A 27,983-nucleotide genomic window follows, 5' to 3' on the forward strand; every position below is an offset into this window, starting at 1 on the left:
TATTTATTGTAACTGTAATTATTATAATTACAAATATATGTGCAGAGATGAATTACATTTGGTTGACTGCCAGAAGCAATAAATGCTTCAAATTTAGACTGACAGTTATTATTTCACAAATCAGCATGATGCATCTAATAGTATAATTATATAGTATTATTATAATCCGAACATCAGGTTTATATTGGAAGCATAGTGGAAACTTGAATCTCTATAAACTGGAAGCGCTAAAGCACTACGTCACCTTAGAATATTCACTAACAACGGACCAATCAGCTGTAAGCTTTGAGGCTAGACTTCAGTAACATACAGTAGTAATAGTAACATTAAAGGGATAGTTCACCCAAAAATGAAAATTCGGTCATCATTTACTCACCCTCTAGTTGTTCCAAACATGTATGAGTTTCTTTCTTCTGTTGAACATGAAAGAAGATATTTTGAAGAATGGCTTCAATGGCTACCATGAACTGTCTGGTTTACCGACATTCTTCAAAATATCTTCTTTTGTGTTCAATAGAAGAAAGAAATGATGTAAATGATGACAGAATTTTCATTTTTGGGTGAACTATCCCTTTAACATACTTTATTTACAACAGAAATCCATTAGTAAAATGTGAGTTTAGAATACATACTTTTACACATGTAAATATTGCTACAAAAGTGTATACATATGTTTAGAAACAAAACTATGATAAAATGTGGCGTCCGTCAACTGAACTGACTTTGAACTGTTTTGAACTGTGTGCTGTGCAGCACATGATGTAATAGACTAACTAACAAACGAATGAAGTTCCAAATAATTGGGGCAGAAAACTGCTGTTATTTTATATCGAGAGGAATTTCAGAAAAATTGCACAAACTGCATCCAAAAAGAGTAAACTGCTACCTAAAGATGGCATATAAAGTCACAAAGACAGGCCATGTACACACTGCAGCTAAATGCAGTCTACAACCGCTCCCAAAAAATGCAGGTATCTTGACTTGATCTAGAAGATCACAGAAACAGAAGTGCGTGCTCGGATGAGTGCTCAGGATGGCTTGTGTTTCTTTGCACAGGGGAAGTTGACAGCTCAGGGAAAGTTATTGCAGCAGGACACGTTCTTTGTGACAGAGCAGGACTCTGGCGTTCTGTCCCGCAGTAAAGAGCGCAGAGTGTTCCTCTTCGAACAGATCGTCATCTTCAGCGAGCTGCTTCGGAAAGGCTCATCTACACCAGGGTACCAGTTTAAAAAGAGCATCAAGGTACATTCAGCACAAGTTGATCCAAGTTGAGTAAATAAATGTGACCCTGGACCACAAAAACAGTCACAAGGGTCATTTTTTTTAAATTGAGATCTATGCATCGTCTGAAAGCTGAATAAATAAGCTTTCCATTGATGTATTGTTTGTTAGGATAGGACAATGTTTGGCCGAGATACAACTATTTGAAAATCTGGAATCTGAGGTTGAAAAAAAATCGAAACATTGAGAAAATCACCTTTTAAAGTTGTCCATTTATGTTAGCGATTTTGCTGCATCCACTCACAAAAATTATTTTTTATATATATTTGCGGTAGGAAATTTACAAAATATCTTCATGGAACATGATCTTTACTTAATATCCTAATGATTTTTGGCATAAAAGAAAAATCGATAATTTTGACCCATACAATACCCGTGCGAATTGTGACTGGTTTTGTGCTCCTGGGTCACAAATAACTATTTATGTTGTGCAACTTTGTGTGTGTGTGTGTGTGTGTTGACCTTTGCAGGTGAACTTCTTGAGCTTGGAGGAAAATGCAGACAGCGACCCCTGTAGGTTTGTGCTGTTATGTCGTGGCTCATCTGAACGACTGACGTTACAGGCCGCTAACATCGACATCAAGAAAGAGTGGGTCCAAAGCATCCAAAAACTACTGGACATGCAGATCAATTTCCTCACCGGTGAGCGCATTATAAAAGGGTTAAGGGCCGTGGAATTTGGTATCTTGGTAGTTGCTGAACAAAAAACAAGCAGATCTCAGTGCTGTTTATTTCCTTTTTCATTTATTTTTTATTTCCGGCATCGTTCATAACCTGCTGCTCATCTTTTTCTGATCAGCTCTTCAGAACCCACAGGAATACCACAAGAAAGAGAGTGGAGGATCTTTGACCAGGCAGCTGTCCAATAGCAGCCGTTCCTCATCCTCTCACCCCTCCACCCCACTCAAACCCAACACCGCCCCCAACGGAAGCCCCGCCCACAAGCCCAATAAACATGCAGAGGTGAGCATGATTCAAAAATATAACACAAATCTACATATAAACTAATAACTAGGGCTGTCAATCAGTTAGCTTTTTTTATGTTAATTAATCAAATTGATAATATATCAATGTTTGCTGAAAAAAAGCACCCAAATTAAGATTTTCAAAGACATAACATTATGGTGGCAGATGACAAAAAGTGGCTTTAGATAGGCTTATTGTTATTTTTATATTGCTTTATGTCCGTATCATTAAACATAAGGTGGTGCTTCAAACTTGAATTGCTCTGAATGTAGGTAGGGATCACTGGAAAAGTTCAAAGAAAAAAAAACGTAAAAATATCAAATATTTTAAATTACCATTATTTCATCCTGCTTTCTAAACATTGCTCAGAAATCATGAGATTAATCACAAATTCTGTAAAAAAATAATTTAATTTATTCCTGTAATACAAAGCTGAATTTCCAGCATCATTACTCCAGTCTTCAGTGTCACGTGATCCTTCAAACTGACTTCCACCCCAAAAGTTCTAGTGTGAACGCACTCTAAACAACCTGTGTGACAGGAGACCAATTATCTCAATTGGATTCTGTGCTTAAATAGTATTGCGTATTATCTAACAAATTCAATTAGTTTCCCAGACCTTTTTAATTAGCGTCTCATCTAGGCCAGATAGATGTAATTAAACATAATTAGATCACAGTACACTAGTCTCTGCAGTGTGTATGCGTCTCCTCGCTGAACTGAATGTGTCCGTGCTGCAGTGCTGTGAAGTTCCAGTCTAATTGTCTTTGAGGGGAGGAGAGGTTCCTGCTAGTTATTCTTAGTGGGGAGAATGGCCTAGTTTTGCAGCTCTGCCTGTGTTCTGTACCTGTTTCTCTTCTCTCTGCAGGGTCTCTTTCTTCCGTTCTACTTTCTCTCTTTCAGTCTTTTCTTCTCGCCGCAGTCTCTCTCTCTCTCTCTCTCTCTCTGGTGAGCTTGTAACTTGGCCTTGGCACACCCTGCATTCTATGTCCCTAATAAATCACACTGTCACTGAATACCAGACTGGAGGAGCCACTTGCTACTTTTTATTTTTAAGTGTCTCGAAGCTAAGCTTTTCACCCAGCTATTTATTTCTCATGCCAGTAGAAGGTCAAGGTTGGCTCTGGCGGAGACAGTGAGGAACAGACTTTTGTTCTGATTTGTCCTGAAGCGCTCGGCCGAATGAAGAAGGACATACGTTTGAAGTCCACATATTTAATTTGCATACATTACCAGTCAATTTTTTTTTAAATGTTTTTTTTTCTAATGTTCACCAAAGCTGCATTTATTTGATTAAAATGACAGTAAAAGATGAAATATTACAATTTCGAAGAACTTTTTCAATATATATTCAAATGTATTCCTGTGATGCAGTCTTCAGTGTCACATGATCCTTCAGAAATATAATGATGTAATATGCTGATTTGGTGCTTATCAGTTATTATTGGTACTTAATTATTAATAACGGTTCTTGAAAACAGCTTAATATTTTTGTGAAACATTGAAATTACATTATAACATTGTCACTTTTGGTCAATTTAATGCATCATTGCTAAATAAAAGTATTCATTTATTTATTTATTTTTATTTTACTATACCCACATTTTTTCAAATCACGGTTTCCACAAAAATATTAATCAGCACAACTTTTTTTTACATTGATAATAATAATAATAAACGTTTCTTGAGCAGCAAATCAGCATATTGTATGATTTCTGAAGGGTCATGTGACACTGAAGACTGGAGTAATGATGCTGAAAATTCAGCTTTGCATCACAGGAATGCATTATACTCTATTCAAATAGAAAACAGTTCTTTTAAATTGTAATAATATTTAGCAATACTGTTTTTTACTATATTTTTAACCAAATAAATGCAGCCCTGGTGAGTATGAGACTTTTTTCAACAACATAAAATCAACTTTTGACCAGTTGTGTATTCATAATGAGAATGTTTAGACTAATGTTTCATTTGTGTGCGTGTGGTTTTGTCCTCCAGGAGCTGGACGAGGGGGAGTGTAACGGCCTGTCTTCGGTGCTAGTGCTGCAGGATTACAATGCCGTGAAGGAGGACGAGATCTGCGTGGTGGTTGGTGAGACGGTGCAGATCCTGGCGTCCAATCAGCAGAACATGTGCCTGGTTTACCGACCTGCAAACAGCCAATCACCTGCTGCAGAGGGCTGGGTACCGGGTCACGTGCTATCCTCGACTCGGTAAAGCCACGCCCCCTCAACGCCTCGGAATATAACCACTACTCGCGTTCACCCTTCAGTTTCACCAGCCTACTCTGGGAAAGCTTGCTGACACATGCCACTCAACCTCCTGTTAAGCTACAGAACAGGAAGTCCCGCCCCTTTCCCTTCTGCCGTACAGTTGAGGACTACAGATGCACGCTACGAAAAACGGTGCGACTTCACCTCCCATAGTCGATATGGGCGAAAAAAAGAAAACAATAGAAAAAAGGAAGTTCAAGAAAATATATTATATTGCTAATAATTTAAAAAAAAAATGATTGTGTTGTATAGAGAGGAAACTGAGGTGAATTTGTCAGTGAATTACGTGTGGATGTGTATGGATCTTAACGTCATCCTTTCTCATCAACACGCTCCATTACGCGCAACGGACTGTTTTCTAATGGGGCTCCCCCTTTTCCCCCTGTCTGTCTATGCCAAGTCATTTGCACACTGTGTATATTTTCTTTTACTGAGATTTTTATTTTTGGAAAGGTTTTTTTTTTCCCCAAGTGTCTTATTTTTACAGCTGTTAGGCGTGGCAGATTTATTATTTTCTTTCAGTTCTGTCAAGCAGTTCAGTGTTCTGTACAAAGTATTCTGCACTTTTCCAACAAATAGTATCGCAATGACGGCAAGTTGTGCAATATCACAATCGTCACAATGCTCATAACTGTACTTGTAACTAAAGATTTAAATGTATTATTCTGTATCATTTTAAATTTGTACATAATATTTTTGACATTGCCATAATAGATACACAGCAGAGGAAAACGGTCCCTCTATTCCTGTCAGGCTAAAAAACAACAACTAAAAAACTAAATCCTGGTAGTCAGCACTGCCTCCAAAACCTGACCCTCTGATTTTTACATTTGACATCATCAGATTTAGTATGTAATAAGTTAATCTGAATCATATCAGACCAGATGTTTACTCAAATTAGTCAATTAAAAATGGATGTTGTTGATTTCTGAAGAGTAGTTTCTGCTGTCAGCGTTCAGATCTCAGAAATACGTGTAAATAAACATAATAAAAAAAAACTAATTCTAGCAGGTATTTCACTTGTTAAACTGGAATGTTGTTCATAATAAAGCTGGCAATTTTTCATCTTGGACATAATGTGTTCTGTATCGTTTGTTCATCTGTGCATCTGTCATCTGAACAGTATTGTGTTTTAAATGTGAATATAAAAAGTAAATATTTAAAAACAATATTCATGCAATCAACATCAAGCATATACAAATCATCTCAATGTTACAGTATACTGTATGTACAGTGAGTTCTCCCAATGAGATGCAATTACATGCAGTATGTATGAGTACACATGAACAGTATAACAAAGCATCCAAACCACTAGGTGTCCGTTTAAATCCAAGATGGCTGCCATATTGGCCAGTGCAACCCTGAGTGCAACTACTTTGCACTGTGATGTTACATCCAAACCAAGTCGCTTTAATAATAATCATAATAAGACTATGTTTGTCCGAACCACCAGGCATGATTGTTACCTATACAGTACCTATACACTATAATACAATTGTAGAACAACAGGCCACATATGTAAAAATACTCTCTCAAAAATACATAATTAAAAAGATTGGGGATTATTTATTTTAATAAAAAGAAGCCGTAATATTTCTTTATCCTTTGGGTTAATAATGCATGCATCAGACGGTTAAATTGGCTACAAGACAAAACTATGAAATATTTACTGTTAGTGTTACCTCAACAGAAAACAGAGATGTGTGTCCACTTCTATCCATTGAGGTACTGTGGATATTATAAAATCCAGTAGCCTATTCTTCCAATCTCTGCTATCGGATCTCTCTTCATTGTTAATGAGATTGGTGAAAGTTACAAATGTTGGTAACACTTTATTTTACAGTTATACACATCTTAGCTACTAGGTAACAGCAAATGCGCAAACAAATAACCCTGAACCAAACCCAAAAAAACCTAATTATATAACAAATGTTGTTAATTAATAATAATAATTATTTGTATAATCACACTGTAGCAAAGGCATCCTAAAAAAAAAAAAACATAACCCATGTTTTTATTTTTTCTCTCTTTTTTTTTTAACCATTTAGTAATGCTACAATGGGTTACTTTATTTTAAGGTGGCGTAGTGACATTGTACTTACTCAAGTAAGTACTGAGTAACATTAATTAACTACATGTACTTATTATAGAGTAAAAAAAGACAACAAAAAAAACCAGTCGGCTGCAAACAGATTGAAGTACCGTTTGGTGCCGCTAAAAGCGTAGAAAGACTTCACCTTTAAATGTACCTGTAGTAAATCAAATGACCATGAGGGGGCAGCAACACTTTAATATGATATCTAAAGAGTCAAGATTTAACGGAAGCCATTTATTTCAAATTTTCGGAACGCACTGTAAAATTATTAAATAAAAATGCTCTAAACATTCTGTATCATTTGCTGCAATATTTCCGGGTGTATTGGATACAATTTTAAACACATAAATAATAAAATGTCAAGATTTTATTTTTAAATATGGGAAAAAAGACACCTCTGAGTTATCATGTAAGCTAACTCTCAATCCCTCACTGAGGAATGGTTTTAGCATTTTACTTCCCTCCTGCCTGTCAATTTAGTTGTCATTGAAAAAATAATAATGATGTTAATAATTAATAGTGCCAGACCTTGAAAAGTCAGAACAAAGTCTTGTACACTTCAATAGAAATACTTCCAATTACAACACAAGTTTGTACATGGGAAATTGAACGTACCACAGGTACAACGTGACAGGAATCACCATGTCATTCTGTTGCTCAAGAGTTTTGCACTCATCCAAGTGGCTTCAGAAGCGGACATGAACTGTTGAGCAACAGAACCGCACGCTTGACTAGAATTACTGCTGTAATAGAGAAAGTGCACTGCAACCGAGACAGACACTAAAATTGCTCTTTATCTACATTTGGTCTATTTAGTGTTGTAGTATCATTAATATCGTTAGTCTTCTAAACGTCAGAAACGTTAATATCGTTATCAATATTTCTCGATCATTAGTATCGAGAAATATATTGCCTTGCTAGCTGAAATACATGTTTCTTTCTGTCAGTTATCTTGTTTTATTTCAAGTAACGACTTTTTTTTTTTTCTGGTTTTATTTTTTGTTTTAGTTATCTATAATAACTTCAGGTCTATTACAATGATATATAGGCCTACAGGATAAAAATGGTTATAATTTTCGAAAAAGAAAGAAAGAAGTCAATATGTGGGTGGTTTCGGCAACAGATTTATTTACATAAATTAGCATTTCTGGTTAATTCTGTGATTTGCTTTCAGTCTGGCCTGCAGAATCATTGCCCCCAGGCACCAGTTCATGAACAGAAGATCTTTGTTTCCATCTCTCTCTCCTCTGGCAAAATTACTGATGCTCTTTAAGAGTTTGAAGGGAAAGCAGAGAGTCAGTGCACATAGCGCTCCGTTGGACTTGTTAGATTGTTCGCAAATTCTTATTTAACAGTGCGACCTCACCCAGACGATGCAAACATCTCAGCTGTAAATATCTCTTATGATATTTCAGCTCAGTTGATATTTATTTGGAATGATGACCCACTTCCACCTTCTACCCTAGATGACCTCACACGGTATTTCACAGAAACAGGTTTGTGGGTAGGGGCCCTCGGGCATTTAAGGCAAAATGATTTGAATTAGAAGTCCTCATTTTGATTAGAAAAATAGATTGACGGGAGATGGCTGGTGTCAGGCTCGAGGGATGAACTGTAGGTTGATGGGTTGGGAGGGAATGAGCAGTGTTCGGGTTTTGGGCTGTATCGATGGGGACCCCTCCTCCGTCCGGACCTCATAATGTTGCATCAGCTGTGGGGCAAAAGGGTCAAGGGTTAAATTAATAAGAAAGGGGGATAGCGATAGTTAAATGAAGTATAAATATATAAATGTAAATGTATATATAGTATAGTATAGTAGTATATATAAATGTAGGTGACTGAAGATTAAACATCAACTTCAAATTCGATATTAAGTGAAAAGTTTGGACAGGACAGGTGACAATTTATTTAAAAAAAAAAAAATAGTGCTGTCAAATTGATTAATTACACCTAGTTTTTGTATATATAGATATATATATATTTACACACAAACACACGTGTATACACACATATATATTTACAAACTTTTATGTTAGATGCGATTAATCGTGATTAATCATTTTGACAGAACCCCTAAAAACCTTTTAATCCAAAGGTGTATGCTTAAAATCAGTTTTAGAGACAAATCTCAATTGTGCCAAAATGTAAATTACAAACTTAAATTTAAAAGGATGGGTTGATGCATATATATATATCAAATGAAAGAACAGAACCTATGCTTTTAAACAAAAAAACAAGTTTTATTCTAGCTTTTTTATCAACACTTGAATGTGGGTAGGTTTCATAAAAAAGCAACAATTTGAGCAAAAATCTGAGAAAATCACGTTTTTGTCAGATGGGATTCAGAATGATGATCAAAACATAGATGGAGTAGATCGAGTCCATCAACACCTCTATGCTCACTCAGTCCTACAGCTCGCCTGGGTTGACATTTCATTCAGTAACATTTGAGATATGCCGTTTAATGTTGATGGTCACGTTATTTTACATATACATATGATTTCATATGAGATCGCTTGTTTCTGCATCTTCCCATCTACTGTATAATAGTAAAAAAGAGTTAAGAATCAATATCAATTCATCAAAATGAAGATTGATTAAAATCGATTAATCGATATTTTCAACCCAGCCCTTTAAAGGCAAGTGTTCTTGGTCCAACCGAATATTTTGACTAATGTGTGTGAAAGCATCATACTCACTCTACTCAGAGCAAAGTACATCTCCAGCTCTGCTACCCTCTTCCCCACACAGGCTCGCACACCAACCCCGAACGGAACTGAACTGTAGGGGTGGTGCTGAGAGCGAGACGGGCTGGCCCTCAACCAGCGGTCTGGAACAAAACGCTCCGGATCTGGGAAATTATTCTCATCGTGACTAACGGCGTAATGACAGAGATGGAACTGTGTCTGTGAGGAAAATAGAGAGAAAACACACAAAGACTGGAATTAGGCTATTATGTTGAAATTTAATGAGAGATTAAATATTTTGAGCTGTGTGTGTGTACCTTCTTAGGGAACCAATAATTATCCACAATTACTTCCGAATCCACAGCCAGACGTCCATTACCAGGGACAACAGGATACATTCTATGATTAAAATGCATCATATTGTGAGAAATTAAATGTGTAACTGAGCATCCTGTAAGTGAAGTTTATTTTTTTAACAAGATCGCTGAACATTTCAGTCCAGCCTGAAAAGATTTAGTGACACATTTCAAGGCAGACGGCATTGTAAATCCACCACATGATGCAGACAATAGGGACTTTTATGTAAAAACAGGCCAGCACCAACAGAACTGGACTTGACTGGAACCCACAGCTGAGCTCAGATGGTCGACCGATATATAGACCAATATTTGGCATTTTTAATGAACCATTTTCACATACACAGTGATGTTCCACAGTTATTAACATCGTAAATCTGGCAAAGTGTCACATTTTGAGTTTGTCTTTGATCTGTTTTTCTGTTCTGTTCTGCGTTTACACTTGGCATTAACATGCGACCTGTATCCGGATGTTGTCCACAACACCCCATACACATTGAAAAGACAAGTGTAAACGCGCTTCTGATCGGAATGTTATCCGAACAGCGTGTCCAGGTTCGGAGGTAGTCGAGGACGCATTGTGATCGGATCTCAGTGTAATGTAAACGCTATCCAGCCATCGTGTCTGCATTCAGTGTACGTCATATAAATTCCCGCCCAGTCTCCCCACGTGGCTGTCAGAAAAGAATGGCCAGACGCAGATTAGACAAGAAATTAAACTTATTTGAACCTTACAATAAACGTCAATCTTTAAAACAGTTTATTTAGACTTGCATGATACTATGTGTGTCATTTTTCATTTTAATTGTGCAAGATTATCCGAACGAGGCGATCGCCTGCACAGTCAGTCATGAGATCTTAATGAAGAGCTGCACGCTGCTTTGCCAAAGGAATAATCGGATTTTTTAATGTTTTAATGTTGAATGTTTTTATTGTTTCAGCATGTTTATCAATCTCCCATTTCTGTCAATATAGTCATTGCACGCTAAACCCAGATGATGATATGACTTGTTTAACATGATCAACCCAGTTATTTTTGTATCATCAACTCTGGAAGTATTCCTTCGTTCAAAAAAATTTGATCTAAGACTGGAGATTGCACAGGAAAGTAAGTGAGTGAGTGAAAGCAATTGGTAGCCTACATTGTTTAATTTGTATCATCTTTACTCTTAATCTGGTGTCGTGCCACAGACCTAATTTAAATATTATGCAGAAAACAGAAATCCGATCGGTTATCCAGATACAGAAGTTAGATTGTGAACAAATGTTAACGCACCATGTCCTGATTGGCTAATGATCGGATCACGGTGATCGCATGTTAATGCAGAGTTGTGTCATATCGACTCGGTTACTAACGTAACCTCGGTTCCCTGAGAGGAGGGAACGAGTATTGCGTAAGCTTACGCTATGGGGAAAACTCCTTTTCTCGAGAAATATTGAAGTCTTTATGTAAAACGCATTGCAGCTGCACAGCATACAGCAATGAGCGAGGCAGCTCGGTCATTGGCTGTGCTGCGGCAACTTGCACGAACCAATGACGGGGCGACTCTGAACCCGCTTCCAATGAGCGTGCTTCGCGCCCACGCGCGTCAGAGCCCGCCAAGATGGGCGTGGCCAAGGGCTATATATTGGGCGCCCCGTCGTCTGAGTTCTTTAGGTTGCAATACTCGTTCCCTCCTCTCAGGGAACCGAGGTTACGTTAGTAACCGAGTCGTTCCCTTTCGAGAGGTTCCTCTTATTGCGTAAGCTTACGCTATGGGAACGCCATGTAAAACGCCGTGCGTGCTGACTTCGCTCTATTAAGCCGGAGGCCGGTGCCTGAGCCTTTGAGCAAAGTAATTATCCAACGAGCCAGCCGAAGGCGGGCTTTATAAAAGGACAACGTGGAACGGCCCGATGGGCGTCCAGAGACACACACAAGCACATTTTTATGTACTGTCATGTATGAAAAATCCTCCACATCAGTTTCAAAGATGTGATTCTATGAGGGAGGAGACAATGCTCAGCATGTACACACCCTAGCCTATGCATAGTTAGACCGACAGTATGTTAGAGTGCAATGAGGGGACTTGTAGGTTATAAAACCTGATAAATGTGGACGGTGAGGCCCAGCCTGCAGCCGCACAAATATCTTGAATGGGTATCCCACTCGACCACGCCCACGAGGAGGCCATGCCTCTCGTAGAGTGAGCTCTGATGCCCAAGGGGCACTGAAGGCCCTTGGCTTCATAAGCCAGCGCTATAGCATCAACTATCCAGCGCGATATTCTTTACTTTGACACAGCCAGACCTTTAGTGCGGCCGCCAAAGCATACGAACAACTGCTCTGTCTGTCTGAACAGGGCAGAACGTTCCAAATATACTCTGAGTGCCCTGACCGGGCAGAGTAAATTAGCGTCACTTTCGTCTGCTGGGGACGATAGCGCGGCCAAAGATATCACCTGTGCTCTGAAAGGAGTAGAGAGCACCTTAGGAATATACCCGTGTTTTGGCCTGAGGACAACCCTGCTGTCGTTAGGTCCAAACTCCAGGCAGGTAGCGCTTGATGACAGCGCGTGCAGGTCGCCCACTCTCTTGACCGAGGCGAGAGCCAGCAAGAGAGCAGTTTTGAGCGAGAGCTGTTGGAGGTGCACAGTTCGGAGGGGTTCGAACGGGGCACGCTTAAGTGCGTCCAGGACCGTGGCCAGGTCCCAAATCGGCACCGAGGGGGGGCGTGGGGGATTTATCCTCCTGGCGCCCCTCAGGAAACGAACAACTAGGTAGTTTTTCCCTAGTGTGCGTCCTTCGACCGGTTCATGTGATGCCGCTATGGCAGCCACATATACAGTACTTTGAGCGTGGAGGGGGTGCGGCCTGCCTCCAACAGCTCTTGTAAGAAAACGAGCACACTCGGTACTTCGCATGTCTCAGGATTCAGGTTCCTGGATTTACACCAGTCACTGAACACCTTCCATTTCTGGGCATATAAGCGCCTCGTAGAGGGCGCTCGCGCCTCAGTGATGGTTCTCAACACTCCACTGGGGAGGTTCCCGGGAATCCGTTGAGGGGCCACGCATGGAGGGCCCACAGATCGGGGCGGGGATGGAGGATCATCCCGTTGGCCTGCCTGAGGAGATCTAGCCTCAGTGGAATCGGCCATGGGGCAGATTGCATCATCTGCATCAGTTCTGGAAACCACGTCTGGTTCTTCCAGAGTGGGGCTACCAGGAGTACTGCACATTTCTCCTCCCTGATCCGACTGATGACCTGAGGTAGCATCGCGACCGGAGGGAAGGCATACAGCGGGCGGCTCGGCCAGACTTGGGCGAGCGCGTCTGTGCTCTTTGAAAAGAAGAGAGGGCAGTGCGCATTTTCCTTGGAGGCAAAGAGGTCGACCTCTGCTCTGCCAAAGGTTTGCCACAACCACTGAATCGTCAGGGGGTGGAGAGACCATTCTCCTGGGAGAACTTTGTCTCTGGACAGCATGTCCGCTCCCTGGTTCAGAACACCTGGCACATGCGCTGCTCTCAGCGAGCGCAGGTTGCGCTGGGACCATAGGAGGAGCTCCCTGGCCATCGAGTGCAGGGAGCTCGATCTGAGTCCACCCTGACGGTTTATATGCGAGACTACCGTCATGTTGTCCGTTCGGACTAGGACGTGCTCGTCCTTCAGGTACGGGAGCAGGGCTCTGAGAGCCAAAGCGACCGCTTTCAATTCCAGACAGTTTATATGTAGGCGCTTCTCCGGGTTTGACCACAAACCGGAGACAGGCCTGCCCTTGTAAAGGGCCCCCCAACCTATTTTGGAGGCATCTGTCGTGATCATTTTTCTCCTTGTGTTCACGCCCAAACTCACGCCGGACTGATACCAGTCGACAGCTTTCCAGGGTGTCAGGGCTTTTATGCAGCCGTGATTTGCTCTGATTAAAAAGTGGCCCCAGCGCCACGCGTGAGTGGGGACACGGCTTTTGAGCCAGTGTTGGAGAGGACGCATGTGCAACAATCCTAGCTGGAGTACAGCTGATGCTGAGGCTATGAGACCGAGCATCCTCTGAAATCGCTTGACGGGGGCGCGCGCACCCGCTCTGAACGATGTTGCAAGGCGCCGGATAGTGAGCGCGCGCTCTGATGAGAGGCGCGCAGTCATCTGCACTGAGTCTAGCACTATTCCCAGAAAAGAAATATTCTGGCTGGGGGAAAGCATGCTCTTTGCAAAATTGATTTTTAGACCTAGGCACTCTAGAGTGACTGATAATCCAAGACCTGTGTGTCACTAACTGGCTCTCTGATTGTGCTAGGATTAGCCAATCGTCGAGATAATTTAGTATTCGCACTCCCCGCTGTCTCAGGGGGGAAAGTGCTGCATCCATACATTTCGTAAATGTACAGGGTGCCAGTGACAGGCCGAATGGTAGTACTGTGTACTGGTATGACTGTCCCTCGAAAGCGAATCTCAGAAATGGCCTGTGACGAGGCGCTATTGGAATGTGAAAGTAAGCGTCTTTCAGATCCACTGACAGAAACCAATCCCCCGGGCGAACTTGCGCGAGGATATGCTTGGTTGTTAACATTCTGAACGAGCGAATCATTAAAGCTTTGTTCAGATGTCTGAGATCTAGAATGGGGCGGAGACCGCCATCCTTTTTCGGGACGAGAAAATAGCGGCTGTAAAAACCTGCCTCGCTCATAGAGGGGGGGACTGTTTCTATAGCGCCTTTCTCTATCAGTTTGAGCATCTCGGTGCGTAGAACATGTGAAACATCTTTTCTCACTTTCGTCTCTACCACTGCTGTGAAGCGGGGCGGTCTGCGAGCGAATTGAAGCGAGTAACCGTGTTTTATTATGTTCAAAACCCATTTCGGCATGTCGGGGATATTTTCCCAAGCTTTCGCTCGCACAGATATGGGCTGAATGCTGGCCGGGGGCGTGTCGCAGTGACGTATGGCTCCCGCCAGCAAATCGTTCTGTGTTAATACCGAGCTTACAGCTCTCAGCGGCGCGGGTGCGCGCTGAGCAGCTCTGTTGAATGCCGAGTGCAGGGGTGCGTGTGAGATTACAGGCACGCTCGCTGTAATGCTCACAGAGTGAGATGGGGAAATGTTTAACACTGTGTGCATAGTGCTTATGGGTGGGGGTGCATAGACTGTGGTAGGCACGCGCGCCACTTTCATAAAACTTCCCGCTCGTGGCGGGAGGTTTTTGGCCATATAAACAGTGTTTGTGAGTTGGGGTGCGTGCATAACAGCGGGCACACGCGCTTCTCTTATACAACTTCCCGCTTTTACTGGGGAAGTGTTTATAACTGTGGGAACAGTGCTTGTGTGTAGTGGTGCATACGTGACAGTTGGCACACAATCTACATTTATGGGGCGTCCAGCCTGAGCTGGGAAAACATTTGGCACTGCGTTGACAGTTTTGATATGTGGGAATGCGCACTTGTGGTGTGGACACGTGACCCTTTAATGACACAGGCAGAAAATAGCTCTTTATGTGATTTCTGTGTGTCGCCGTAAAAACGGCGTTTGTTTGCAGGTGGGCGAGCTGTGTGGCTGGCACATTGGCTGCTGTATGGACATTTCCAGCCGCCTGTAAGGGGACTGGGTAATGCTTTAAACGTTTTGGAGAGAACGGTCCGGCTCTTGCGAGACACGCGCTCTCCCTTTTCCTCCCTGTAGCTAGGAGGACTTACGAGGCTCTGGGTTCAGCACAATCTTGGGCCGAGGTCCCCGTCGCTCGGGCGGTTGTTTCCTGTTGGCAGAGCGCGAGCGGCGGCGAAAATCCGTTTCAGGTTTGGGCTGAGAGACGGGGGGCGCCGTCTTAGCTCGCTGCTGCTGAGGCGGCCGTTGGCGGCTCTGCGATGAGCTAGATCGCTTGGGCAGGAAGTGACGCATAGCCTGTGAGTCCTTACGGGCTTCGGTGAAGCGCTCGGCGAACTCCTTCACCGCTGGTCCAAACAGGCCGCTTTGGGAGATAGGCGCGTCGAGAAATGACCCCTTATCTGCATCCTTCATCTCTGTTAGCGTCAGCCACAGATGGCGCTCAAGGACAGTCAGGTTAGCCATAGCACGGCCGATGGATTGGGCGGTGGCTTTTGTAGCTCGCAGCGCTATGTCAGTGGCGCTGCGTAGGTCCTTAAATGCCTCAGGATCGGGTCCAGACTCGTCCATACTGCGGAGAAGTTTGGCTTGAAACACCTGGAGGACAGCCATAGAGTGAAGCGCTGATGCAGCTTGGCCGGCGGCGGCGTATGCGCGACCGGCGAGAGCTGAAGTGGACCGGCAAGGCTTCGAGGGATGAGAAGCTTTAGCTTTCCATCCAGCGTTGGAGGGTGGACACAGATGATTGGCCACAGCCTCCTCGAGGGGTGGAGTCCCTTCATAGCCTCTTTCTTTCGCGCCGTCCACAGAGGAGAGCGACAAAGAAAAAGAAGGCTTCAGGCGAGCGGAGTGCGGGGCTTTCCACGACTTCGTCGTGAACTTCCGGGAAGAAGGGGGAGGGTCTTTGTCGAGGGGCCTGTCGGCGCCCCTGCAGGAACCACTCGTCCAGTCGGCTGCGGGCGGGTTCTTCCGGGGAAGACCAATCGAGCCCGAGGTCTTCCACGGCCTTAGAGAGAATGCGGACGATCTCCGAGTCCATGCTGGAGCCCGCGCTCGTGCCCGCTAATGTCGATGGCGCGGGGTCGAAGGACGAGCCCGGCCAGTCGTCGGATGCAGCATCACAGGAAAAACTGTCATCCTTATCATCGTCATCCCCTGACGCGCCAAACGAGACGAGCCCCATCGCTCCGCTGGAGGGGTGCTGGTCCGCCTGTGTGAACTGGACTGGCGGCGGGGAGTCTTCGGGTGGCGGTGAAGCACGCGGGGATTGGCCCGGCGTGACATCACTGCAAACCGCGTGCTCCGGCGGCCTCTGTGAGCGGCGTTTTTTCTTTCGCGGCTCGACTAGAGGAGATGGCAGCACGGAAGAGGTGGGCTCTTTCGCGTTGAAAACGGCGAAGCGAGCGCGCAGCTCGGTGAGGCCCAGGGCGTCACACTCAGGACATCCGCCTCGAGTAAGGGCAGCCTCTGCGTGGTCCGGTCCCAGGCAGCGGGCGCAAATGATGTGACGATCCCCGTCCTGAAGAGGGCCTCGACACGAGGCGCAGGAAGGCATTTGAAACAACGCCTTGTTAAATTTGCTCTTTTAGAAAGTGTCGCGGGGGGCGAACACTGATAGCTTTTGAAAGGATATTAGAAGATGATGCGCGCCGGATGGCTTAGCAGAAGGGCGATCGAAGGCGGCTGAAGGCGCCGGCGTCCTCGAAGCAGTCTTGCTGTAGGCTTGTCGACGGCGGCGGCGAAAAGACTCCAACAAATCCGGAGGATCCAGCGAAGAGAAGGTTCTTTGCTGAAGGAGATTAAATCTAAAGAACTCAGACGACGGGGCGCCCAATATATAGCCCTTGGCCACGCCCATCTTGGCGGGCTCTGACGCGCGTGGGCGCGAAGCACGCTCATTGGAAGCGGGTTCAGAGTCGCCCCGTCATTGGTTCGTGCAAGTTTGCCGCAGCACAGCCAATGACCGAGCTGCCTCGCTCATTGCTGTATGCTGTGCAGCTGCAATGCGTTTTACATAAAGACTTCAATATTTCTCGAGAAAAGGAGTTTTCCCCATAGCGTAAGCTTACGCAATAAGAGGAACCTCTCGAAAGGGAACTGTTCCCTGCCTGTTTGTCACCATGGTTTCTGAATGATTTGAGTATTATTTTCAGGTGTGTCTTGTTAATTAGCTTCTTTGTTTTCAGTGTATATAAGCTCTCAGTTTCAGTTAGCTCCTTGTCCGGTTTAAGCTGTTTAGTTTTCCTGTATTTCAGTTGGTAAATTTAAATAAAGGTTTTCTTTGGATTTCACCCTTTGGATTTACACTACAGTGTGACACAAAGATTTTTAGAATTTCTTTTTTTCTTTTTTTTTAAATGTAATGTAATCTATAACGTTATACTTTGTCATTTTATGCCAAGGTAATAAAACACAGAACTAGTTAACACTGCTTTTTCTTTGCAACATCTTATTCATTATCTTTAAAATTATATAGTGTGATATATATATTTTATATTTATATCATAGATTCAAGTACAGTGAAAACATATATCACTATTTTTAACAAGACAGACTGCTGTTACAACACTAAGCTTACAACTGCAGCTGCAAACCAAAACGAATCCAGAACAGAATTCCTCTAGAAATATCTCTAGAAGGCATCTTTCCAAGATAAATGTTCCCTGTATCACAGCAAAAACAGTTCTCATTCCATCTCTGCTTTCCAACTGTTTTAGGGCTGTTTTTCAGTGCTGTCATTTAGGAGACTGACTGTTAACTCTTTACCCGCCAGCGCTTTTGAAAAAAGCTGCCAGCTTTTCTTTAATCATTTTCACAAAAGCTTCATGGCCCGCAGAATATCTTGTTGTATAAATATCTGAACATGCAATATATCAGAAAGAACAGGCCCTCTGCTCTTATCCAACAAAAACAAACAAAAAAACGTTTTATTCTAGGTTCATGCATTCCTTTTTTATCAACACTTGAATGTGGGAGTTAAAAAAAAAGCAACTTTGAGCAAAAAGCTGAGAAAAACACGTTTTGTCAAAGACTGTCTGGATGGAATTCAGAACGATGATCAAAACACAGAGATCGAGTCCATCAAAGCTTCACAGAGTCCTATAGCTCGTCCTGGGTTGACATTTCATTCAGCAACGTTAGGCAGTTTTGATTTATATGATCGTGTTATTTTACAAATGCATCAGTTTACATATGATATCCCTTGTTTCTGCTTCTTCTTCGCCTGTGTTTTGAACAGGAGATTCAGTCATTTTTTAGAAGATGGGTAATAGCAATTTAAAATATCGTAAAATTAACATAAACCATTACTAGTGTCACTCTTTACGTCTGTCTGTGGTTTTTGCAAATATTTAACCAATGAGAAGTATTAAAAAGAGCTTGTGACCAAATCTCATAACTCCATTGGCTCCTCAAACTGTCCGTCAAACCTCATAACTCCGCCCCATCTCTATCGTGAATGAAGTGCCACAAGCTGTTTGGAGCATCTCTGCTTATTTACGATGCAAGGCCAGGGTAAATAAAGAACTGTTCCTTTGAATAAGTTCAGCATTTTCTTTACTTAAGAAACACTTTACTTTATATATAAAAGTATTTGAGGAGTGGTGAAGAGCGTCTTGCATTTGTCGTCGAGTCACAGCAAAGATAACCTTTGCTTAGCGCTTCATTATAATGTGAGATTTTGGCCAAATGACAAAAAAACGAGCGCCCACATAGCTTCAATAATCTTCATAACCTTTAAGAAGCATCGTCTTACAATTGACAGAAATTTCCGTGAACGGCGGGGAAAGAGTTAACTAAAGCTAACCCACACTCATTTCCAATGAACTAGAGTATCGAGTTCATTGTTTCTCCAGAAGAAGTCTCTGTGTTTAATCACAGTGGAGGAGATTATTGATGTGAGTTGGACTGTTTAAATAAGGGCTGTGCAAAGGTTATTGTGCTCAGCATAAACTGAGTAATGTTTGGCCACTCCTGCATAATGTAGAAAACATCTGGTCTCTTTCACCCACTTTCAAGATGCTTGAACAATAAATTAGTGCTGTTTTCCCCACAAAAGGTGTTTGGGGCTGGACTATTGCGCATATCCCCTACCTGAGAGTTTCTTTGATGACAGCCTTCATGTAGGGCATCCTGGTCAGGTGTTCGGCGTTCGGCTGCTCTTTATTAGGACAAACAGATGCGATCTCGTTATAGAGGCGGTTCTGTGCCTCTGCATCACGTGCAAGGTGGTACAAGGTCCATGATAGTGTGTTAGACGTCTGTCAAGGACAAAGAAAAAAAGAAAGATTGACTATCTTATCAAATAATGCATTCATCGATCTCAGCTGATGTTATGATAGAGACACCTGATTGGCTAAGTTAATTATGTCCAGAGGGTGAGGGGGCGGGGCTAGAGTGCTCTGTTTAAGGGGAGCTTTCTTTTAAAAAACGAAAAACTTTATGCATTTTCGTCGTTCATTTACACGACAACGGCGTTTTTGGGGCCTGAAAACGCAAACTTTTGAAAGATTGTGCAAGTTTTTGAAAATGATACCGTTATCGTCTACGTGTAAACTACAAAAACGCAAATTTGTGAAAACGGTGACATCGTGCAAATGTGTCTCACGAGTTCCGTCTTTAGGCACGTAGTGTTTCTTTACAAAGTGACATCGCCAACTACTGGCCTGGCATGAATAATACAGCATTTTAATCCTTTTTGAACGGGGATCATTTTAACAACAAGGTCGTCTGTACGTGAAAAACGCAAAGGAAAAACTTTTTAGTACATCGCTGTCGTGTAAATAAACCCTAAATCCTCAGCTATGTGTCGATAAAACAGGTCAAGACATCAGCAAAGAATGCTAATTAACAGGTTATCAACCCTGTCTGTCGTTAAAAGTGGGACACAATTTAGCAGATAGCTCTGGAAATCCGATAAACGGTAGCCTTGACAGACCTTGACAGACATTTACACAGAGATTAGGAACATAGTACAGCATGTTAAAGGTCATTATTGTATCAGTTAGGGATGGGCAGGATAGTCAACACGTTCTTGTTGTAAGTTCATAGTTAATGGGATTAATGTGTAGACCTGGGGTTACTCAGCAAGGACACCTGTGTGAACTCACCTTGACCCCAACTGATTAAAACTACAAAGATGGATCACAAAAATGCGTGAACACCACTAATCTGGAGGACCCTAATCATTCAGGGCTTACTTAAGAATGACTAGAACTCAGACAAACCACCTTATTGTACACTTTTAGTGTACTTCAAATCTTAACAGTATATTTTTAAGAACTGTACTTACAGACAATATAGTTTTAATTAAATACAAGGCCACTTAAGGGTCTTGAAGAGGTTTCACTTTCATGACTATGTTTCTCAACATGCTTAAGTACAGGTTTAAAAAGTGCACTTTGTAATAATGTCAATTATAAGCTTTGCTTTAAAGTACATTTTAAATCATTATGTTTTGACAGTCTTTTGTCAGACTTTAAAAAAAAAGTACACTTGTTTTGATTTGTTGACTAACATACTAAAACATGTTAAGTACATTATTATCATTTTAACTGTATGCTTCATTTGATTTTACATCAGTTAACATTTTAAATGTACTAAATTATTATGCGTTACTACATGTACTCACTATGGAAATAACAGTAAATTATACTAACCTTAAACCAAACACTAACCGTAACTGTATACTAGTTAGTTAATTGAAATTACTCAGTACTTATTTGAGTAAGTACAATGTAACTACATCACCTTAAAATAAAGTGTAACCAAATATATTTAAGTTTACCATAAATGCTTGTCGGTGCATTCAGCACTTTAACCATTTCAAAGACAACAGAAATAATTGTGAAAAAAATGACATAAAGATGTACTTATGTCCTACTTAATGGAGTAAAAAAAAAACACTGTAAAGTTCAGCTATTGCATACAATTTTAAACTATAATACATTTTAATTTAATTTAATGAAAATTATTTCTGTAATAAGCACTCTTAAAAAGTATGCTAAAGTGTACTTTTTCACAAGGGAAGTATCACCTAGGGATGCACCAATATTAAAATTCTGGTATGGTTAATAAATAGTTTCATATAAGTTTGTCTCGTTTCTTATTTTCACAGGAACTTAATATCTCTCTTGTTTTCGACAGGTAGATAGAAAACACTCCCTTATCACAACAACTGAACCAGAGGTGCAGGACATTGTTTCTGAAACATAATTAACTTCTGAATAATAAATCCTCTTCTGAAAAAACCTTTTGACTATTAGCAGATCATATTGTTTAATCTACTTCCTGTCTGACTGGTTCCAAATAAACATATTCTTACTGTGTCGACGCCTCCCAGCAGAAGTTCAGTGAGGCTGATGTACACCTCTCCTAAGCTGAGTTTATCGCTGGACAACAGGTAGGTGAGATACATGCCCTCCACTTCCTCTCCACGCTCAACCTGATCATGTATCTGCTTCACCTTTTTATCAATCAGATGTCGGGCTGGACAAAAGTACAACAGACACAGACAGAAAGGGCAATCAGTTACGCTGTTGTTTCAAAATATTATTTATGTCCAGCAACTCCACCATATCAGATATATGTCAGACAGAGACTACAGGTGCACCGACATGTGTAATAATAATTATATATATATATATATATCACATGATTAATCCATTCTAAAATAAGTTTGTATTTATATAATATGTATGTGTATATATATCTATACACACATACATACAGTTGTAATTAAAATGATTCAACCCCCATTGCAAATCAGCTTTATTGCCAAAAATGTACAGACTTTCAGCTGTTTGCAATGAACAAAATCAAACAAAAGTTATTGAAATAGCTCAACACAACAAATGTTTCAAGTGGTTTCCACAAATTCAACTGAAAATGCATTTTTTAATGACTTCTGCAGTCTCAAAATGTCCATCCCCATGATGGCAAGCATCTACTTAGTAGAACACACTTTTGCTGTAATGACCTGCTGCAAACAAGATGTATACACCAGCTTCTGGCAGCGTTTCCGAGGAATTCCTCATGAACAATGGCCTCCAGTTCAGTAATACTCTTGGGTTTGCGTGCTGCAACCACCTTCTTCAAATTCCACCAGAGATTTTCTTTGGGGTTCAAGTCAGGTGACTGATGGCCACTGTAGAACCTTCCAGAACTTCTTCAGCAAACAAGCCTTGGTGGAATTTGAGGTATTCTTGAGATCATTGTCCTGTTGGAAGGTCCAATGATGCCCAGAGCATCACCGAGCCCCACCGTGCTCAACTGTAGGCAGTGTGCGCTTTTCAGCATATGCTTCATTCTTCTTCCTCCAGAGATACCGCTGATCCATAGGGCCGAAAAGCTCCAGTTTTGTTTCATCGCTCCACAGAACAAAATTCCAAAACTTCTGCGTCTTATTTATATGATTTTGTGCAAATTGGAACCAACTTTTCTTGTGCTTTTGGGGTCAGTAGTGGTGTACGTATCGGATTTCTGGTATGCGTTAAGTCTGTTCCTTACTGTGGAGCTGAAACCTCAGTGCCTGTTGCCACCAAGTCTTTCTGCAGAACTTTTGCAGTCACTCGAGGATTTTTCTTAACCCGTCTTCTCAGAAATCTGGTTTTAGCCGTTGATAGCTTCATTTTTCCACCCCGTCCAGGTAGTGTAACCACTCTTCCTTTAACTTTGAACTTGCAAACTATTTCCAACTGTGTCTCTAGGGACATTTAGTGACTTTGCTAATTTTTTTTAGTCCTGTTCCTTGTTTATGAAGGGCGATGATATCTTCTCTTAACTTTTTGGACCATTGTGTACCATGTGTTCTAGCTCAAGCACACCTGGTGCAACTAATGAAGACCTTGATTAGTTGCAGCAATAGTGCTTGCTTGAGACAATACCTGTTCTGCAGATTTGTGCTGTTGTGAAAGATTCTATTCAGGGGGTTGAATCATTTTGAGACTGCAGAAGTCATTAAAAGTTGAATTTTCGGTTGAATTTGTGGAAACCACTTGAAAATGTGTTGTGTTGAGCTCTTTCAATTACTTTGGTTTGATTTGTTCATTGCAAACAGCTGAAAGTCTGTAAATTTTGCCAATAAACCTGATTTGCAATGGGGGTTTAATCATTTTGATTACAACTGTAATATATATATAAATATACACACACATATATTACATAAACACAAATTTTGATGTAAAATAAAACAAAAAAATTTAACAAAGATAAATTATCAGAACTTTTGCAAGTATATATAAGAACTTTTTCCAAGTTTTTTCAGTAGCATTACAAAGTTTGTGATTTTTTGCAAAAGTTCTGATGTGATTTATCAACTTTTACATAAAAATACAGCAGTTTGAACAGGTGTGTGTAGACTTTTCATATCCACTGTATATTGTGCATCCCAAATGCAGACATTGAACTTTAGCATACCTACGTCATACAAGTCATCCCAAGCCTGGACAAACCGTTTCCAGAACGGGAAGATGTGACGGGTCCAGCGAGGGAAAAAAAGAACCGTCTCCGAGAGTGCCAACATGTCATTAACGGCAGATATAAACCGCAGAGTTTCTGTGGGAATTTCCTCCTGTAAACAGCCCAGCCTTGTTTCGAACAGGATAGAGGAGATTCCTGAATAGTGAAAAAGACAATCACTATGCTGCTGTTTGCTCACATGTCACTGTAAACAGCTCCAGGATATTGTAAGCCATCTACATCCATACAAACCCTCAAAGCCAAATTTGTAGAGCTCAGAGGCGAGGTCAGTGACGGTGGCCTGGTCTTGACTGCGCAGACGCAGGAGTTCCACGCGCTGTAGGAGATCAGACACAACCTCGTGAATGATGGGTGCGTATGCCGTTACTTCCTTCAGTTTAAGCATCTTAGGGTTCAGGGCACTACGAATACGATACCACTCAGGGCCTGTGCTGAAACACACACAAAAAATGTTTTAAAAAGCCCTTTACTCACCCCAAACTTTTGAACGGTAGTGTAGTTCACCCCAAAAATTTAACTTTTGCTGTCAAACTCCAAAATGACAAAAATCTTCTTAAGTCAAAAGAGAGCTTTGTGCAAGGAACAAACCAACATTTATTTTGTTATTATTGAGATCCACAGTTTATGAGAGTCATGACAGAAATAATATTTTCAATGAATCATCTGATGCTGTTCACAACACTACTGAATGATGTGTTCATGACTAGAACTGATTCAGGTCTCATCAGTGAATAATATTTTTTTGTACTTTTTGGCACACAGAGGTATTGTATCGCTAATGGACCACTTTTATCACACTTTCATGGTGTTTTTGGATATATTTTTAAGCTCCATTCTCCTTTTGTGTTCCATGAAGGAAAGTATAGAGAAAGACAATGGGTGAAGGGGAGAAGAGCTTACTCTACATGAATTCCATATGCTTGTCCTCTCATGTCTCTGTATTCTTTCCAGTGAGGCAGATCAGTACGCACTGGGTGTCGTCCCTCCTGTCGGATCACCTGTGCAAGCAGTTCTGCCGTCGCCACATTTACCACATCAAACGGCCCAAAGCGTGAGCGCCAGATTGGACCATACAGGCGCTTGTGCTCCACCTGCATAATAGATGTGGGGGGGGATCATTGTGTGTGTATATCAGCAATTGTTTATCATACACATTTAGCTATAAATAATAGAGGGACAATCCCCCTGAAGTAATCTAAGGTTAAATACTGTATGAGGTGTGTCATTCTGTAAAATGTTAAAATAGCCATTTTCATTTAATGCAGTGGTTCCCAACTCAGCAAATGCCCAAGGGGGCTTCAAGATGACTTAAAATGACTTTTAATGCTTGTTTTAAGACTAAATAATAATATTCTTTGGGGAACCAAAAAGGTTTCTTTTATGGCATCGCTGTGAAAACATCCATTTGGAATCTTTATTTTTAAGAGTGTTTGTATGCGTGTCAATCATTGTTTAGATGTAAATAAAAGTGATAAATTAGATCATCTTCATTTAAATCGATTATATCTCTTCACGGGACTTGGACAAAACCACTCAAATAATGTGGATTCAATTTAAGACGCCTTTATGGCCTTTTGGATCTTTCACAAAGTTTTTATTACCCGTACTTTCAATGTAATAAACAGAAACTGCTCATGTTTGAATATTAAACAGGCTTATGGCTTTAGAATGGCACGAGGGTTATTACTGTAATAGCTAACATTATTTTGCAACATTGTATTGTTACCACAATAATGTCTTTTCTGTCCTTTTTTTCTTTTATATGCGTCACTAATATGGATGTAATTTCTGCTCCTCCTATTTTTTTTTCATCCAATATCCAGTTGTTGATCGTCTTTACTAAGATTTCAAGTACCATCCAAATGTAAGGGAATGTTGAAATTACAAACAGGTATATTTGCCCTGAACTCACACCATTAATTAAACCACAAGTTGACACATTGAGCGCCACACAGATAGCAATGTTTTGACAGAACAGTTTTCTGATTGGCCAAATCCCGTGGGTCGCACTCATATTCTTTTTGCTGGCTGACACACAGAGATAAGTGACATTTCACAGAAACTCTGTTACAGGGATTTGTATCTGGAAGTGGGAACATTCTATCCGTGCAATGGCATTCAAAAAACAACCGTTAAAGAAACTTTGAGTGCTCTGTAGTTTGACACCATGGTAATCCAGAGCTTAAGTCAACCTTTGGAATACAAGCCTGAATACAACATCTGACCTATAAAAATGTATCTTTATGGCAAGCTGTTTTAACCTTTTTTCCTTAAAACTAACTATTAATTTTATGTTACTACTACCTTTTAAATTCCTAGCAAGCAATTCAGACTATACTGGTACTTATTTCTTTGTTACAAGACACAAATTAAATATTAGGCACTACTGAATTAAAGTACTTTTATTTGTGCCTTTATACCTACCAGTAACTATTCAAATAGTTTAGACTTTTTTTTAGAAACAAAAATTTAAAAGATAAAAAAAATGAAGAATTAGAGAGAATCAATGAATTCTGGCATTTGGTGAATAAGAAGTAATTGTGTAATTAATAAAAAAGTCACTGTAGTCTGATTATGAGTAGCCTATTTTAAAATGTAATATAATCTTATTACAAGCACTTATTTTTGGAATTTGATTATGTAATCCTGATTACATAATCAGTTACTACCCAGCAATGGTAATAGGTGATATCTAAAGCACAGAAGCCCATGAAATTATTAAATACAAGGACTGTCTAAATAATTACTAGTATCTCGTGAAACTGGAAAAGTAACTAATCACTTTTAGATTACTTACTAGTGGCAAAATATAAAGAGCCTGCTAGTAACACATTTAGATGGGTCTATTAGTTTGTTTTAAGAAATACATGTTAAAATGGCTTTTTCATAATATCTTTTTGTTCCACGGATATCAGCTGTCAGTATCAGACAGGATTTCCAGAGTCTCCAAAATCAAAAGCCATTCTACAGAATTGGTTCAAAGTCAGAGTTGGAAACGTCTTGAATCTTTTTTCACAAATTTTGTATGTATGCAAATTGTATAATTTCCAAGGTAATAGTAATTGTGCAGTTAATTATCATATTGTATTTTCAGAAAGTTTTGGAATATTTTTCCTCTCCCCAAATTTGTCACTACCGAAACACAATAATAAATAATTTAATAAGGAGACTTATACTGACCTATTATTCACATTTTCGCTAGTGACAGTAATGTTTTGGTAGCGACCACATCTCATTACATAATTTGAACTCGCATACTAAAACATACTAAGATACTAATGATTTACATAACTGTACTCAAATTTAGTTTATTTCCCTCAAATAAATGATTATGTGTTCCCTTTTGTCACTACCAAAACAATGATGACATGTTTCGATTATGACTGTTTCATTAGTGACAATTTTAGGATTGCCATTTGTTAAAGACTTGATAAAAATGTAACGTTAATCCTTGAATCATTAGTTACATGCACAAATGGTTATCAATGTCTCAAAATTTTGCTTTAATAGGCTAGTTTAATATAGCCTATATTCATAACTGAATGAACATTTGATCTATAAATAACTGTTTACATCTTAAAAACACCCCCCAAAGAAACATCTGTTTACATTTAGCAGCTGTTTACTTGCAAATTCAAAACAAATGCATAGCCTACAAATGTTGCCCAAAAAAGGGTGTTTTACCTGCATTGCATGACTTTTATCAGCGTATCCTTTAACGAAGAGCCAGTATGCGGTTGTGGCCAGACTGGGTCCCGGAAGATCATCGATGGTTTTGTATTTTCCCGTCACAGCTGTTGCGCTCTGCAAGTCTACATCCCCTGTTTGAGACTTAAGGGTTCGTGCGATCAATTCCTGAAATGGCGCATATTTTCTACCAACAGGAGTTGCGATACGTTCAGCTTTCACTAGCGCGGAAGACAACATGTTTGGCGTGTGTCGCTAAAGCGATCTCTGAATCTGGTCGAACGCATACCAGCACATAGTTCATGTCAAAATATTGGGCGGGATTTGTTTTCAGCTATGGCTCTAAACCTAGTGAGCCGTATGTATACCTCATCATCTTGAGACAACGGGCCATTTGGACATCATAGGCGGGCCATCGAGGTATAGTCCAGTCATTTTAAGCCAAAATGGGGGTCAACCTAGAACAAATTGCAACAGAATCAAACTCTTTGTATCCTCAATATGTCCCGAGGGGGTAAAAAAAAAAAGCCCCGAAGAATTCAATTAGGGGAAAGTTTCGAAAAAGACCCAAATATAGCCAATTCC

The 27,983-nt window shown here is 40.8% G+C and overlaps 2 protein-coding genes across 4 annotated transcripts in view; one reads left to right on the top strand and one right to left on the bottom strand.

Annotated features, from left to right (window-relative positions):
• Window positions 1–5,590, top strand: part of kalrnb (kalirin RhoGEF kinase b) — a 90,563-nt gene extending 84,973 nt beyond the window's left edge. For 2 of the 3 annotated variants that reach the window (XM_056266982.1, XM_056266983.1), the window contains 4 exons: window positions 1,057–1,242; window positions 1,752–1,923; window positions 2,081–2,244; window positions 4,246–4,697. In XM_056266982.1, the coding sequence (XP_056122957.1) occupies window positions 1,057–1,242; window positions 1,752–1,923; window positions 2,081–2,244; window positions 4,246–4,464 (741 nt within the window). In that variant the 3' untranslated portion in view covers window positions 4,465–4,697. Of the gene's footprint in view, window positions 1–1,056; window positions 1,243–1,751; window positions 1,924–2,080; window positions 2,245–4,245 lie in introns of all 3 variants that reach the window. The other variant, XM_056266981.1, reaches the window with a different exon arrangement.
• Window positions 5,591–7,719: 2,129 nt separating this feature from the next.
• On the bottom strand, window positions 7,720–27,709 carry LOC130101313 (sterol 26-hydroxylase, mitochondrial). The gene is made up of 9 exons (XM_056266985.1): window positions 27,396–27,709; window positions 24,612–24,802; window positions 23,943–24,142; window positions 23,649–23,846; window positions 21,556–21,719; window positions 19,326–19,492; window positions 9,620–9,701; window positions 9,315–9,521; window positions 7,720–8,326 (listed from the first exon to the last, which is right to left on the bottom strand). Exons 1-9 carry the CDS (start codon window positions 27,636–27,638, stop codon window positions 8,210–8,212), a joined length of 1,569 nt encoding a protein of 522 aa, XP_056122960.1. The 5' UTR covers window positions 27,639–27,709; the 3' UTR covers window positions 7,720–8,209.
• Window positions 27,710–27,983: the final 274 nt, after the last annotated feature.

This window comes from Rhinichthys klamathensis, unplaced genomic scaffold (genome assembly GCF_029890125.1).
Source record: "Rhinichthys klamathensis goyatoka isolate OS25496 unplaced genomic scaffold, OSU_Roscu_1.1 h1tg000254l_1, whole genome shotgun sequence".
In the NCBI taxonomy this organism is placed as follows: Eukaryota; Metazoa; Chordata; class Actinopteri; order Cypriniformes; family Leuciscidae; genus Rhinichthys; species Rhinichthys klamathensis.

Excerpts from the sequence above, each read along its gene's own strand:
- LOC130101313 (XM_056266985.1), bottom strand. The coding sequence starts at position 27,638 with ATGTTGTCTTCCGCGCTAGTGAAAGCTGAACGTATCGCAACTCCTGTT. Across the intron at positions 23,847-23,942 it reads CTACAAATTTGGCTTTGAGG|GAATCTCCTCTATCCTGTTC; the intron begins GTTTGTATGGAT and ends TTCACTATTCAG. Across the intron at positions 21,720-23,648 it reads GGATGACTTGTATGACGTAG|CCCGACATCTGATTGATAAA; the intron begins GTATGCTAAAGT and ends ACTTTTGTCCAG.